The 15151-nt window shown below is 35.5% G+C and overlaps 1 protein-coding gene across 8 annotated transcripts in view; it reads left to right on the top strand.

The window, feature by feature from the left end:
• Positions 1-15151, top strand: part of PDE7A (phosphodiesterase 7A) — a 258747-nt gene that overhangs the window by 203857 nt on the left and 39739 nt on the right. For all 8 annotated transcript variants that reach the window (XR_007188030.2, XR_007188031.2, XM_057307668.1 and 5 more), the window contains one exon: positions 432-515. Coding sequence is in view for 6 of the 8 variants with exons in the window: in XM_057307668.1 (XP_057163651.1) it covers positions 432-515 (84 nt within the window). In the remaining 2 variants the exon portion in view is untranslated. The remainder of the gene's footprint in view (positions 1-431; positions 516-15151) is intronic.

Raw genomic sequence — 15151 nt, 5'->3', positions numbered from 1 at the left:
TGGGTCATGTATTTTCTTTCATATCTCTTATAGTCTAGTATGGTGCTGGGCACGGGGTAGACACTTAATATTTTTCTCTCTGGATTTTTAGAGTTTTGTGCTGAGAATTTTTTTGAACTCCATGTGAATAATAAGATATTAGGTTCAATTGTTATATATTTGTCATGTTTCCAAACGCTAACTTTAAAATTCATATTGTAATTATTATTACTATCCTAGAGGTAGATTAAAAAAAATGGCCAGCTAGCCTTACAGTTCACTATTGAAATTTTGTAAATCCTTTAAATAGATCGGCTCTTAACTACTCACTCCATTTTATTATTAGTGGGCCAGTACTTATGAGTATGATACCACATAAACCTTTGTTGCATATGGGAGCTTCTTCCTAAAATGACAGCCTTCTAAGCTTACGTTTTCTTGATTTTGTCCAGGAGATGTACGTGTAAGGAGTCGAGCAGGATTTGAATCAGAAAGAAGAGGTTCTCATCCATATATTGATTTTCGTATTTTTCATGGTAAGTGTTGGCATATATAGTATTTCTCTTAGGCTTTCAGTAAACTTCAGATTTTCATAAAATTATGTAATTTTTCAAAGGAAACAAAAAAGCTTATGTTTGGAATATTTTAAAAACACTGGGTCATGATAAATGACACTTTATTTCTAGATAATTTTAGTAAATGCTTAGAGGCAATTAGAATTGTAAAGTATAAAATACGAAAGCTGATATAATTTTTCTTCTTTCCAATTTAAATGTGAAATTACTTTGGTACATTTTTTTTCTTCTAGAAATATATATACATATATAATATATGTGTATTTACTTATATATAAATTTATGTGTGTGTGTATGTATATATATATATATATACATATATATATATAAAATGTTTAAAGTTCTTTTATTCCATGTTTTGTCTTCACTACTCTAGATAAAATGTTTTTGTGCAAATGACATTTTATAAGATATTTTCGTAGTTAACAAGGTGTATCCTGGTTTATTTGAAAATACACTGCCACCTTTAAAGATGTTTTGTAGAATGCATGTTTTGAAAACAAATGTTGTATGGATCTGGCCCATAATGGAAAAAATGGAAAAAACAGAACTTCTAAAGCCCTTAAAGAGTAAACACATTATCTGTTTTTGGAGGAGCTCCACTTTTGGTAATGTTGGATAAATTATTGAGATTAATACTCCAGTTTAAAAAACTAGAAAAACTGGATAAAAATATGGAAGACATGTATTTGAGTATATCAGAATGTTGTTAAGGCAGAGATGAACCTGGCGTTTGGGCTGCTTTCCCCCTTAGTAGCATCTGGCGATTCTGGGAAAGGTGGATGAGAAGCTGAGCAGAGTTTCTGATGGACACTCAAAGCTAAAAACAACAAAACCAGCTGTTGATATCCCACCAAGATTGGGGCATTGGTCCTGGTAAACCCTCTGTGCTCCAGTTGGAACCCCAGAATGCTATATCTTAGAAATAAATCCCAGCTGTGAGATGTCTCAATCAGTAATTAGATCAAGGTGATCTGTGACTTCAGTACCTCTAGCCGCCTGCTTGAAGTAAATGTTAATCCTCTCTGAAGGAAGGTAACATTACCGTAAGTCTCAAATTACCTCTAAATTTTTCATATGCAATATCAAACACTGAATTAAAAATAAAAAAGGCAAAAGGAGATAAGACAGTGTGACCAAAAATGAAAAGGAAACAACAGTAGAAACATCCACAGGAAATTCTAATGATGGAATTATTTTACATGAACTTCAAAATAACTAAACATAATTTGCTGATGGGGAAAAAAGACCAGATTGAGAATTTCAGTAGAGGACTGCAAATTGTGAAGGAAAAAAAAAAAAAAAAAAAAAAAATCAAATGGAAATTTAAGACTGAAAAATAACGTATTAAATAAGAACTCATTGGAGATGGTTTTAACAGCAAATAAGACCAAAATGCAGAGGATTAGTGGATTGGAATATTAGGTCAGAAGGAAATAATTTAGAATGGAACAGAAGCAAAAGGTAGAAAATACAGAAAAGACATATGGAATATGTTCTAGTTCTCTGATTGCTCAGTATCTGTCAGAATCATGAAGAATCTAAGATCTTAGCTTTTAAGTCAATAAGTAAGCTAGCCTGTTACTGCTTCCCGGATGCTGGCGAAGACATGAGACTCCTAGGTCAGAGACAAAGGACTTTATTCTTCATGGCACAGCAAGCAACATGAACATTATATTATGTCAGCTCTTCTAGCCCCAGCATATCCTGCAGTGGCAACATGGAGGGTTTTATGTGGACACTGTGCACACAGTGAATTTGCATTACCTCCGTGAGCTTGGGGAATATTCCCCTTTTACAGTAATACTGCTTTTTGTCCCAGAAAAAGATGTTACTTAGCCCTCAAGTTTATTAGCTGCAAACACAAGAAATGGCCTGGGTAGGGATCTGGTCAGGGCTTGGGATTCTTGGCATATCCAGCAAGAATGTGCAGGGACACTCAGGAGTGTCCTCTATGGAGGTTACTGCTCCCAATAGTAACAAATGACTCCAAAACTTACTGGCATAGAACAACAGCTTTTTTTTTTTTTTTTATGTTCATGATTCTGAGGGTCAGGAATTCAGTCAGCATATCAGGTTCGATGTGTCTGTGTTCCACAGTGTTTTGATCTTCCACTGGGATAGTTCAAACAGCTAGAGATGGCTGGGATGGGTCCACTAGGTCATTATGTCCAGGGCCTTGCTTTTTCTCCACATGTCCTCTCCTGGGGCTGAAACATCTAAGATGATTTCTGCACTTTTACATCTAGTGTCAGGGTAGGGTGGCTGGAATTTCTAGGGCTGGCCAGCGCTTCTTTCTTTCCATAAATGGCAGTCTCAGGGGAGTTGGACCTCTTCCATGGCAGCTGCTGCCTTCCCCCAGAGCAAGCATTCCGAGAGAGAGGAAGTATGGGAACACCTGGTCCCTGGCGATGTGGGCATGGACACTGGCACAACGTCACATTTTCATATTCTGTTGATCAGCTGTGTCCCACAGCTTGCCCAGATTCCTGCACAGGGAACATAGATCCCACTTGTCAAAGGGAGTAAGGTCAAAAAAAATGTTCATCTTCTATCCTTAACGTGGCATAAAATGTGCTGAAAAGGTCATTAGGGTCCCAGGAAAGGAGTGGGAAATTAGAGTGGAAGTGGTCTTTGAAAAGATGATGATCAAGATATCTCTAAAGCTTGATAAAGCACATTAAGGTACAGATTCAAAAAGCATTATGAATCTTAAGTACAGTAACATTAAAAGAAAATCACAGCATATTAGCATAGTATAACTGAAAACCAAAATCAAAGAGAAGTGCTTTCACTCATCTGTGGAATTTAAGAAACAAAACGAACAAGCAAAAGGAAAAAAAAAGAAGGAGCAAACCAAGAAACAGACTCTTAACTATAGAGAACAAACTGATGGTTACCAGCAGGGAGGTGGGGTGGGAGAATGGGCGAAGTAGAAGATGGGGATTAAGGAGTGCGCTTGTTGTGATGAGCACTGGGTGATGTATGGAAGCGTTGAATCACCATACTGTACACCTGACACGGATATTACACTGTATATTAACTAACGAATTTAAATAAAAACTTTAAAATATATATTTGGGGCATTTTAAACCTGAGAATAAACTCTTTTCCAAAATGGAAAAGTAAAATAAATAAATAAATAAATATAAAAAATAAAAAGTATTGAGAAGGAAAAAAAAGTAGTGAGAGAGAAAGAAAATTATTACCTTCAAAGGAACAGCTATGAGATTGCCAGAAACAGATTCTGTTTCGTTTTCAACAGAAACTAAGAAGCGAGAAGACAAAGGAACGATAGCTTCAAAGTGATGGAAAAAAATAAATGTCAAACTAAAATTTCACCCACAAACAACTCTTCTAGAGAACAAGAGGAAAAGAACGGACTTCACAACTTATGTAAAGCCAACATAATCTTGATACTAAAACCTGACAAGGATATGAGAAGACTAGAAAATTATAGCCACTATCACTCACGAATATAAATGAGACATTCTAAGTAACATACTATCAAATCAAATCTGCAGTTTATAGGAAAAAATGTATTTTGACCCAATTTCTATTTTCCCAGAAATACAAGGTTGGCTTAACATTCAAAAACCAGTCAAGTGTAATTCACCATATACTTAGTAGAATAAAGGAGAAAAGTCATAGAAAGACCAGTATATAAAGATATCATTTAGCACCGTTTCTATTCAATATTGCTTTGGAGTTTCTAGCCCAGTACAATAATTCAAGGAAAAGAAATAGAAGATATAAGGATTAGGAAAGAAGAAGTATAAGTGTCATTATTTATGAACGACATGATTTTGTACTTAGAAAACTGTTGGGAGTAATAAATGAATTTAGCAAGTTTGCTTGGTACAAAGTCAGTACATAGTTGTATTCCTATAAAACAGCATTGACAAAAATGGAAATAACATAATTTAAATTTATATCAACAAAGGATCAAATATGTAAGGATCAGTCTAACAAAAGTGTATGACTGCATAGAAAACTGCATAGAGAAAAGATACTACAGAGAAAAAGAAGGCCTAAATAAATGGAAATATATACTATTGTTTGTGGATTGGAAGATTCAATATTTTGAAGATGTTAGTTTTTCTTGAATTGACCTATAGGTTTAGTGAAACCACAGTAAAAATCCCAGTAGGTTTTTTCCCCTTTGGTCGAATTGACATGCTGATTGTTAAACCTGTATAAAAATTGAGAAAAGCCTAGGGGTGCCTGGCAGGCTCCGTCAGTAGATCACGTGACCCTTGATCTCAGGGTTGTGAGTTTGAGCCCTTTGTTGGGTGTAGAGATCACTTAAAAAAAACTAATATCTTTAAAAAAAAAAAAAAAAGGAAAGAAAGAAAAAGTCCAAATTAGTCAAGACAATAAGAAAAATAAAAATCATGTTATAGAAGTCACTCCTCCCAGGAGTGCCCAGGTGGCTCAGTCAGTTAAGTGTCGAACTCTTGATCTCAGCTCAGGTCTTTTTTTTTTTTTTTTTTTTTAATGAACATATAATGTATTATTTGTTTCAGGGGTATAGGTCTGTGATTCATCAGTCTTACACAATACACAGCACTCACCACAACACATACCCTACCCAGTGTCCATCACCCAGTTACCCCATCCCCTCACCCCCCTCCATTCCAGCAACCCTCCGTTTGTTTTCTGAGATTAAGAGTCTCTTATGATTTGTCTCCCTCTCAAAGCTTCATACTGTTTCATTTTTTTCCTCTTTTCCCCTATGATCCTCTGCCTTGTTTCTCAAATTCCACAATTCCACATATCAGTGAGATCATATGCTGATTGTCTTTCTCTGATTGACTTATTTCACTTAACATAATACCCTCTAGTTCTATCCACGTTGTTGTAAATGGCAAGATTTCTTTTTTTGATGGCTGCATAATAGTCCATTGTATATATATTTACCACATCATTTTTATCCGCTCATCTATCAATGGACATCTGCACTTTTTCCATAGTTTGTCAGCTCAGGTCTTAATCTCAGGGTCATGAGTTCAAGTTGCACACTGAACATGGAGTCTACTTAAAAAAAAGTTACTCCTCCCAGATATAAAGACTTATTATAAGCTATAGTTACAATTTTAAACTAGGGTGATATTGGTTCTAAGCCTGACAAATAGGATAATAAAACACTGTAAAGTTCAGAAAGATTCACACGTGTTGTGAGTGTTTGATTTGTGATAAATATGGTAATGCAGCATGGAAAAGACTATCTTTTAAATGAATGGTGCTGAATCAGTCAGCTACCCATGTGGTAAAAAAATGAATCTTGACCGATTATTCACATCATGTACAAAAAAATCAAATTTGGGTGTAGTTTTCCAGATTATACTGATAAGTCAGATAAGATGAGGAATAAGAATTGATTTAGTGATGTGGAGGTGGTGGTAGGGGAAACCTGATGATTAGATGCTTTTAAGAGAACCAGAAGATAGATGTAGCCAGTATAGACAACTGCTTTAGAGATTTTTGCTGCAAAAAAAAAAGAAAGAAAGAGAGGCAGCTGACAGGGGAAGTAGGATCACTAAAGCTGGAAATTAATAGCTGAGGCTACAAAACAAAAAGACCTGGCCACCTGGACATTTTTAAGTTCTGAAATAAATACTTCTTGTGTAAAAGAGGAGATGGAAACTGACTTTGCAGACTTTTAAAAACTGATAGTTAAAGAATACATATAAAAATCTGTAAAAATTCAGGTGAAATTCAGTTAAAGCAGTGCTTACGGGAAAATTCATAGCATTAAACATACATTAATGAGAAAGTGAAATTAAGTGAATTAAATAGTCAAGTTCAAGAAGTTAGAAAAAGAATAAGAAAGTACACCTAAGAAAAGATGACGATAGCAATTAGTAAGGATAAAACCCAGAAATTAATGAGCTAAAAGTAAAATAAACTAAGAACTGGTTCTTTACAACAAAATAGATAAACTGCTGGCTGACTTAATTAATGGATTAAATTAAGCTAATATGAATACTTAAAAACTAAGCAGAGGCGGGAGAGAGGGGGATCCTCACAGATACAAGGGAAATTAAAGAATAAAAATAGACTACTTTGCTTATTCTTATTAATTTTTTGTTCAGGAAAATACTTTTTTAAGTAAAGATGTTATTTATGTTAACATGGATTTATTATATTTTTTAATGTTTTTTAGAGCATTTTTAGGTTGAGAGCAAAATTGAGAGGAAGTACAGAGATTTCCCACATATCCCCACACCACAAATGCATAGCCTCCTCTATTAGCAACATCACCAAACAGTGTGATATGTTTGTTATAATTGATGAACCTACATTGACAGATCATAATCACCCAAAGTCCATAGCTTACATTAGGGTTCATTCCAGGTGTTGTATGTTCTATGGATTTGAACAAATATATAATGACATGTATCCATTATTATTGTATAGAGTATTTTCACTGCCCTAAAAATCCTTTGTGCTCCATGTATTCATTCCCCATTTTCCCAGCCATTGGCAACTACTGATCCTTTTATTTTATCCGTAGCTTTGCCTTTTCCAGAATGTCATATAATTGGAATCATGCTGTTGGTGACCTTTTCAGATTGGCTGCTTTTACATGGATAATATGCATTTTAGGTTACTCCTTATCTTTTCATGACTTGACAGCTTATTTCTTTTTAGCACTGGATAACATTTCATTGTCTGGAGGGACCACAGCTTATTTATCCTTTCAGCTGCTGAAGGACATCTTGGTTGCTTCCAGGTTTTGTCACTTATGAATAAAGCTGCTACAAACATTCATGTGCAGGTTTTTGTGTGGATGTGACTTCTTTGGGTAAATACCAAGGAGTGTGACTGCTGGAATATATGGCATAAAGTATGTTTAGTTTTGTAAGAAACCGCCGAACTGTCTTCCAAAGTGGTTGTACCATTTTGTATTCCTACCAGTAATGAATGGGAATTTCTATTGCTCCATATTCACATCAGCATCTAGTGTTGAGTGTTCTGGATTTTAGCCATTCTAATAAGTATGTACTGGCATCTCATTTTAATTTGGAATTCCCTGTGGATCATCTTTTCATATGCTTGTTTGCCATCTGTGCATCTTCTTTGATGAGGTGTCTGTTCAGGTTTTGGCCCATTTTTTAATCAAATTGTTTGTTTTCTTGTAGAATTTTGGGTTCTTTGTGCACTTTGGATAATAGTCCTTTATCAGATGTGACTTTTGCAGATATCTTCTTCTATACTGTGGCTTGTCTTCTCATTCTCTTGACACTGTCTGTTTCAGAGCAGAAGTTTTTAATTTAAATGAAGTCCATCTAAAACCAATTTCTTTCATGGATCATGCATATCTTTGCTGTTGTTTCTAAAAAGGCATTTCCATACCCAAGGTTGTCTAGATTTTCTCCTGTGTTATCTTCTAGGAGTTCTTTAGTTTCGTATTTTATATTTAGGTCTATGATCCATTTTTAATTAGTTTTTGTGAAGGGTGTAAGGTCTGTGTTTAGATTCATTTTTTTGCATGTGGATGTCCAGTTGTTCCAGCACCTTTTGTTGAAGAAACTATGTTTGCCTAGCGTATTGCCTTTACTCCTTTGTCAGAGATCAGTTGGCTATATTTATGTGGGTTTATTTCTGGGCTCTCTGCTTTTTTCTACTGATCTATTTGTCTGTTCTTTTGCCAATACCATGGTGTCTTGATTTTTGTAACTTTATAGTAAGCCTGGAAGTTGGGTCATGTCAGTCTTCCAACTTAGTTTTTCTTCTTCAGTAATGAGTTCACTAGTCTGGGTCTTTTGCCTCTCAGTATAAACTTTGGAATTAATTTGTTGATATCCTCAAGATAACTTACTGGGTTTTTGATTGGGATTGTATTGAAACTGTGGATCAAGTTGGAAGAACTGACATCTTGACAGTATTGAATCTTCCTGTCTGTGAAAGTGGAATATCTCTCCATTTGTTTAGTTCTTTTTTGATTTCTTTCATCCCAGTTTTGTAGTTTTCCTCATGTAGGTCTTATGCATATTTTATTTGATTTATATCTAAGTATTTCATTTCGGGGGGTGCTAATGGAAATGGTGTTGTGCTTTGAATTTCAAATACCGTTTGTTTATTACTGGTATATAGGAAAGCAATGAACTTTATTAACTTGTATCCTACAGTCTTACTATAATAATTGTTTATTAGTTTCAGGAAGTTTTTTTGTTAATTCTTTCACATTTTCTGTATAGACAGTCATGTCATCTGTGAGCAAAGAAAGTTTTGTTTCTTCCTTCCCAATCCGTGTATGTTTTATTTTCTTTCTTACTGCACTAGCTAGGACTTCTAATATGACATTAAAAAGAATGGTGAGAAGGGAATATCCTTTCCTTCTAACTAATCTTATGTGGGAAACTTTCAAGTTTCTCACCATTAAGTATTTTCATTGTGGAGTTTTTGTAGATATTCTTTATCAAGTTGAGAACATTCCCTATATTCCTTGTTTACCAAGAGTTTTTATCATGAACAGGTGTTAGATTTTGTCAAGTGCTTTTTCTGCATTTATTGGTATGATCATGATTTTGGTTTTGGTGTTTTTTTCTTTTTTTTTTTTTTTTAGTCTCTTGACTTGTTGGATTGCATTAATTGATTTTTTAATGTTGAACCAGCCCTGCATACCTGGGATAAATTCCACATGGTTATAGTATATAGTTCTTTTAATACTTTTTTGGATTTGATTTGCTAATATTTTGTTGAGGATTTTTGCGTCTATACACGTAAGAGATATGGATCCATAGTTTTCTTTTTCTTAGAATGCCTGAGCCTGGTTTTAGTATTAGAGTAATGCTGGCCTCATAGAGTGAGTTAGAAGTATTCCTTCTCTCTGTTTCAGTCTTCTGAAAAGGATTGTGGAGAATTGGTGTAATTTCTTCCTTAAGGGTTCACCAGAATTCACCAATGAACCCATCTGGGCCTGATGTTTTCTGTTTTGGAAGGTTATTAATTATTGATTCCATTTCTTCAATATAGACCTGTTTGGATTGTCTATTTATTCTTGTATGAGTTTTGGCAGACATTTCCTGTGGGAATCTAGTCAGACCACCTAACATAAATCTCACAAAATGTTGGGCCTCCTCATGACTGGGTTTCAGAGTTAGCCACACTGAGCTTTCAGAAATTCATCAGCTATAGTTCAGATTTCCCTACCCTGGCACTGGTTTCCAGGGAGATTTCTGTCTGTGCTCTAGTAAATTGTTGTTCTCTCTAATGATCTGTTGGTCTCTCCAGTCTTGAGGGCAGTGGTTTGCCCTGTGTCCTCACCTCTCTTACGGATCCTAGAAGAGTTGTTGATTTTTCAGTCTGTTCAGCTTTTTACTATTGTTGCGACAGAGCGACAGCTTCCAAGCTTCTTTTATATGGATACAGGAACAGAAAGTCCTATTATGTTATTTTAAAGTGAAATGACAAGTATTTACAAATTTTGTTTTCATTTCTATCATGGTAAATAGCAATAGCTGTAACTCAAGCTAAAGCTTGGTGCAGTCAGTAATTTTAAAAGAGTCTAAAGGAGTTGTGAAAAGCAACATGTTTGAGAAAGTTGCACAAGAGTTACCTCTCTAAAATCGTGAGGTCTAGAGATTTTACAGGCAAATTCTTCTGAGATCTTTAAAAGACTGATGATTGTTTTTAAGAAGCAAGTATATTCTTGCTGTAAATGTCTGTTAAAAAATGTTCAAAATATATTAGCAAAAGGATTCCAACAGCATAAAAGAACAATAGTCCAGTCTTAGTGGGTTTGTTTTAGGGAGGATTGCAAGCATGATTTAATATCTAGGTTTTGGGGGGGGGTTGTAGGAATACATTGATAACATTCGTTGCTTCTAGGAGGAAATGGGTGGCTTGAGAAAATGAAAGGAAAAGAAATTTTTTGTTGTAGACCCTTTTGAATTTTGATTCATGCGAATGTATTATCATTGAAAAGCTTAAATAAAATTACTTATAAATATTGTAATATCCAAAGATGAGCTATGAGTAGGGATATCAGTAAAAAGGTTAAGTCTAAATATTGACATTATTATAAAGAAAGGTACAGTTATATTGGGAGTCTCTAGTATAACCCCTTGTCTTTCACTGAATTTAGTGAAATAGAGGATTTGAAAAATATAATTGTTATGAAGTGTCAGTTTAAATGAGAGGCATAATGATAATGGGACATTTTGTTGGGAGAGGAAAGTTGGAAATGATCAAATTGTTGGACGTAATTTCTATTGGAATTAAAATAGGATAGATACTTTCTAAATCATAACAAAACCAGATGAAATAATATAACATCTGAAGGACAAAATGAGAGCAGACTGCAGATACTGATGGTAGTAATAAGGGTAGAGGGGTGAGCTTTTCCTTCTAAGAGATGAAGATGCTCCGATTAGGAAAACATGAAAACCTAATGACATAGAACGGTTGAAAACAGTATCAAGCAGTACCAGGTTTGAAAGTGTTAAATTGGAATTGGGCGACTTACACTCAGATCCTGATCTGGTGATTTAGACCCCTTGTAGGAACCCTGTGGTATGGCGTCTTACAACTCTTGACCTCATTATACTGATTGTTTACAAAAAGTGACAAATGTCTGAGACTCTAGGTTGTAGTTGGAAAAGTGACTCACTGTGGAATTGGTCCTATAGTTACTGCAAAATATCTCTAAGCCAAAATGATAATAAAATTTGGAGGGTTTTTTTTTTAATAGAAAAAAATGAATCATTTTTTCCTCCTGATAGTGTGGGTACTGTTTATCACAGAGCTCAGAATTCTTAAAGGAAAAAAATCTTAATCTAGTACGTTTTGTGAAATGTGATCTAATCAGAGTGAGCACATGCTCCTGCTATGACTAAAACCTCCCCTGAGCCATCTCCAGGAGCCTCGTCTTCTTCAGATTTGGCGAAGGCACCTACCTACCCTTAGGCAGCTTTCCAGGATCAGTTTAAACCTTCAGAGGGACTGAAGCATTTGAAAGACTTTAGTATTGTGTCTTCTCCCATATATATAATTAAAAATAACATTTTATTTTTTCACAGTGGCACAAAACATTACAAGCTGAAGTTACAATAGTTTCTGGATGTTTGGATTGCAAACTTCTAGATATGTGTATTAAATTGATAGACGTTAGAATTCTCTCTCTATACAACTCCTTAATACCTCTTCTGTGCATCTCTGTGTTTGAAACTTAAAGTCACTCTTAATTTCCCTATTGTAAAATTCCTATCTCTTTCTGCTCTTCCATTGCTTAAATCCAGTCTGTATTAAATTCCATGTATTCTGTAACCGAAAACAGCTGCCGTACTTCTTTCCTCTCTGTCCTAATTTATCTCTTATCCTGTTTGATTCAGACCTTTATCACCACTGTCTGGGATTATTCTGGTATTATCTTAACCATTGTCCTTCCTTTTAAGATTTCTCTCCTGCAGTCTATCCTATAACCTGTACTCAAAGTTGAATCTTTCTAAAGAGAGGGAAAGCTTAAAATATAGGGGGAAATGCATCACAGTAGGTAAAGAGATGGAGTATGCTGTTAGCATCTTAATTAAAACTATTTTTTGTCAGTTATTTTGTGTTCTATGTGCTGTATTTGTGAGGTGCTGATATTTAAATGCTGAAATAGTTTTAACTAATTTCTGATTTATGATTTTCTCCATGTTGACATAATACCTTTACTAATTTACCCAGAAATTAGACATCTACACTGTAATATTGAGCTTTTCTATTTGTAATACAGTTTATAATAAACAGTGTTTAGTTTTACAATATCAAGGTGAGTTCTCCTCAAGAACCTGTCCAGTTAGGGGACAGTTCCAGGCTCCAAAGATAGTAAGTAGGACTTCAGCAGTAATTTTAATCTGTAAATATTACAGGTTTTTCTGCCTTGAGTTTTTGTCCTTTGTGTTGTCTTTTGTCAGAAATCCTTATTCTCTTAAGGCCTATAAACTTATCTTCACAATATAATTTGTCATAGGCCTTATCATATAGAAAGTTTGACTTTTAAGTCTTTCCGAAAGGATATAAAGAAACAACAGAAGAAAATTAATTCAACACAGAAATACCTTAAATGCAGAAACAATGCTCAGCCTTACTAAACAGACAAATTCCTGTCAAACTGAGGAGGTTAACCAGTCAGGTCCGGTGCTGGCGATAGACAGGAACATTGTGACAGGCTCTAGGGGCAGTTCCTCAGTACGCATCAAGAGTTTTAAGCATCTTTTTCCTTTGATTTCACCACTAGAAGTGTATGGAAAGGAAATAATCGTATGTAAATGTTAATTAATGTCCAAAGATGTTCACTTTGGCTTTGTTTATAATAGAAAATGTATTAAATTGTGGTATTACTGACTGAAGTATTTAGGAGTGAAAGAGCAGAATGTTTATAACCTACTCTCAGATGTTCAGAAGGAGAATCGTACACACACACACACACACACACAAACACACACACAGTGCAAATGTTAAAGCAATGAAATAAAATGTTAATGACAAATCTGAGTAAAGGGTATTCCTTGTACTATTTTTAGTTTAGTTTGCAACTTTTTATATTTTATATGTGTATTTTGAAATGATTTCCAAACAAAGTTTGGTAATCATGTGCTTATTAAAAAGGATGGGTTTTTATTCAGATTACATATTTGTTAATTAACTGGTATTAGGCCAGTTCTGTGGTTGTTTATACAGAGCTGAGAGAGTTCAAACTTTGGGAAGCTGATTTGAAACTTGTAGTCTTTGTTACAGAGGATGGAGGGGTTTCGATGATCATGAATCCTCTTTGCCAAGAAGTGTTTCCCAAAGATCTGGTATAAATCTGTAGTCAGGGTTAGTCTGACATCGTTGTTGCAGTGATTCTGCTTTAATCACGAAATTCTATATTTTTAAGTTAAATTTTTCCTGAAATGGATGTGTTGTACAGAAGCCTTTATTCTTATTTTATTAACTAGATTTTTCTTCTTCTCATTTGTCTCTGATGCTTTAGTGGGCTGCTCATGCTAACTTCTTTCCGAATTTATCAGGTACTATTGTGGTTCTCTGAGACAAGAAATCAAAATTTTTTCCAAAGTATCATCTCTCACTAAAGGGATTTTAGGAAGCATTCTTATACCTTTGTTTTTGCTCTTATTAACTTTTATGTTACAGAAGAAAAGGTAGAATGTATCATATTATGAAAATGTTGGTGTTAACATTTTCTTGAGACCTACTGAGAAACTTAAGCTTTCATCCCATTTTAAAAAGATCCCTGGGAACGCCTGGGTGGTTCAGTCGGTTAAGCGTCTGCTTCAGCTCAGGTCATGGTCCCAGCGTCCTGGGATGGAGCCCCCTGGCTCCTTGCTCAGTAGGGAGTCTGCCTCTCCCTCTGCCTGCCACTCCCCCTGCTTGCCTGCTCTCTCTCTCTCTCTTTCAAATAAGTAAATAAATCTTAAAAAATAAATAAGAAGATCTCTAACCGTCAGACCTGCTGTGTCTGGGCATTAGTCTCACTAAGGTACAGATTTCTGGTCCTCCAGCTTTTAAAAACTGATTCTGGATGTCCTTCGTTTAGCTAAGTTTAACTTATCTAATCTCCTGATTTTATGTTGTGAAAATTCTAAGTTTGAGGCATGCAGTGACAGTGAGTGATATATATATAGCACTGACACGTTGGGGTGAGAAGAAGGACGGGGAGAGAAATATTGCTTGATTGGAGAGAGTGCGGGGCTGACGGAGGCATGAGCCCAGCAGGAGAGCGGTTTCCAGGGCAACGTGCCCCAGGGTGGTGTCTCCCTCACCTGGGCTCCTGCGCTCGTGAACAGCAGCCCTTAATGGGACGGCCTCTCCGCACCGCACCGCACCGCACCGCTGTCTCAAGTTTCTGCTTCACTCGAGGCGAGAGACCACCAGCAGACTCCTCGTTTCACTTTCCTCCTTTTGAGTAAGGTGGCTTCCTTTCGGTAGGCTGGATTAAAAGCCCCAAATATTCCTACAAATATTTTTCTATACCTGGTCTGTTGAAATACAGTATTTTGGGTCTTCAATTTATTGGACCTGATGAAATGAATTCTCTGTTGACATTTTGTCAGAATTTGTCTCTTGTTTGCTTCTAAAATTGTATGTCCCTAAATTTAATGAATCATTCTTTTAGTTACACATGATTTTAGCATATATAATAACAAATACTAATATCTTTAAAATGCAAAAGAACTGCCAGAGCTCTGCGTGTGCACTTAGAAAATCTGATCAGGTTTGTTTTTGTTTTTTTAAAGATTCTGACATCATTATTAAATAGTAACAGAAGCGGCCAGCTTGACAGTTACTTCTTTTCATGGAATTCACTAGAGCTTACTGATGTCATGCAGACTGGAAGGCGTGGTCTCTGCCAGTATCAGACAAGATGTAGTACAAGGAATGTGTTCTTTTTACAGTTTCTTTTTTCATCTCCATGTAAATGCAGTTCTTTCCATTTTCTTTTACTTCTGGCACCTGGTAATGTTCCAGTCTGTGTAAATGTGTTCTACCCATTATCGAGAGCTTTGTATTCATTTTAGCACTTTACTGCACCCCATACTAGGGGAGCAAGGGAACTTGTCAGGATATTTGTATTGTAGCCTAAAAGCTTTTAACTTTTCTAG

The sequence above is a fragment of the Ursus arctos genome, unplaced genomic scaffold (genome assembly GCF_023065955.2).
Source record: "Ursus arctos isolate Adak ecotype North America unplaced genomic scaffold, UrsArc2.0 scaffold_6, whole genome shotgun sequence".
Lineage (NCBI taxonomy): Eukaryota > Metazoa > Chordata > Mammalia > Carnivora > Ursidae > Ursus > Ursus arctos.
Note: the sequence above shows the minus strand (reverse complement) of the source record. Positions and strands in the feature narration are given on the sequence as shown.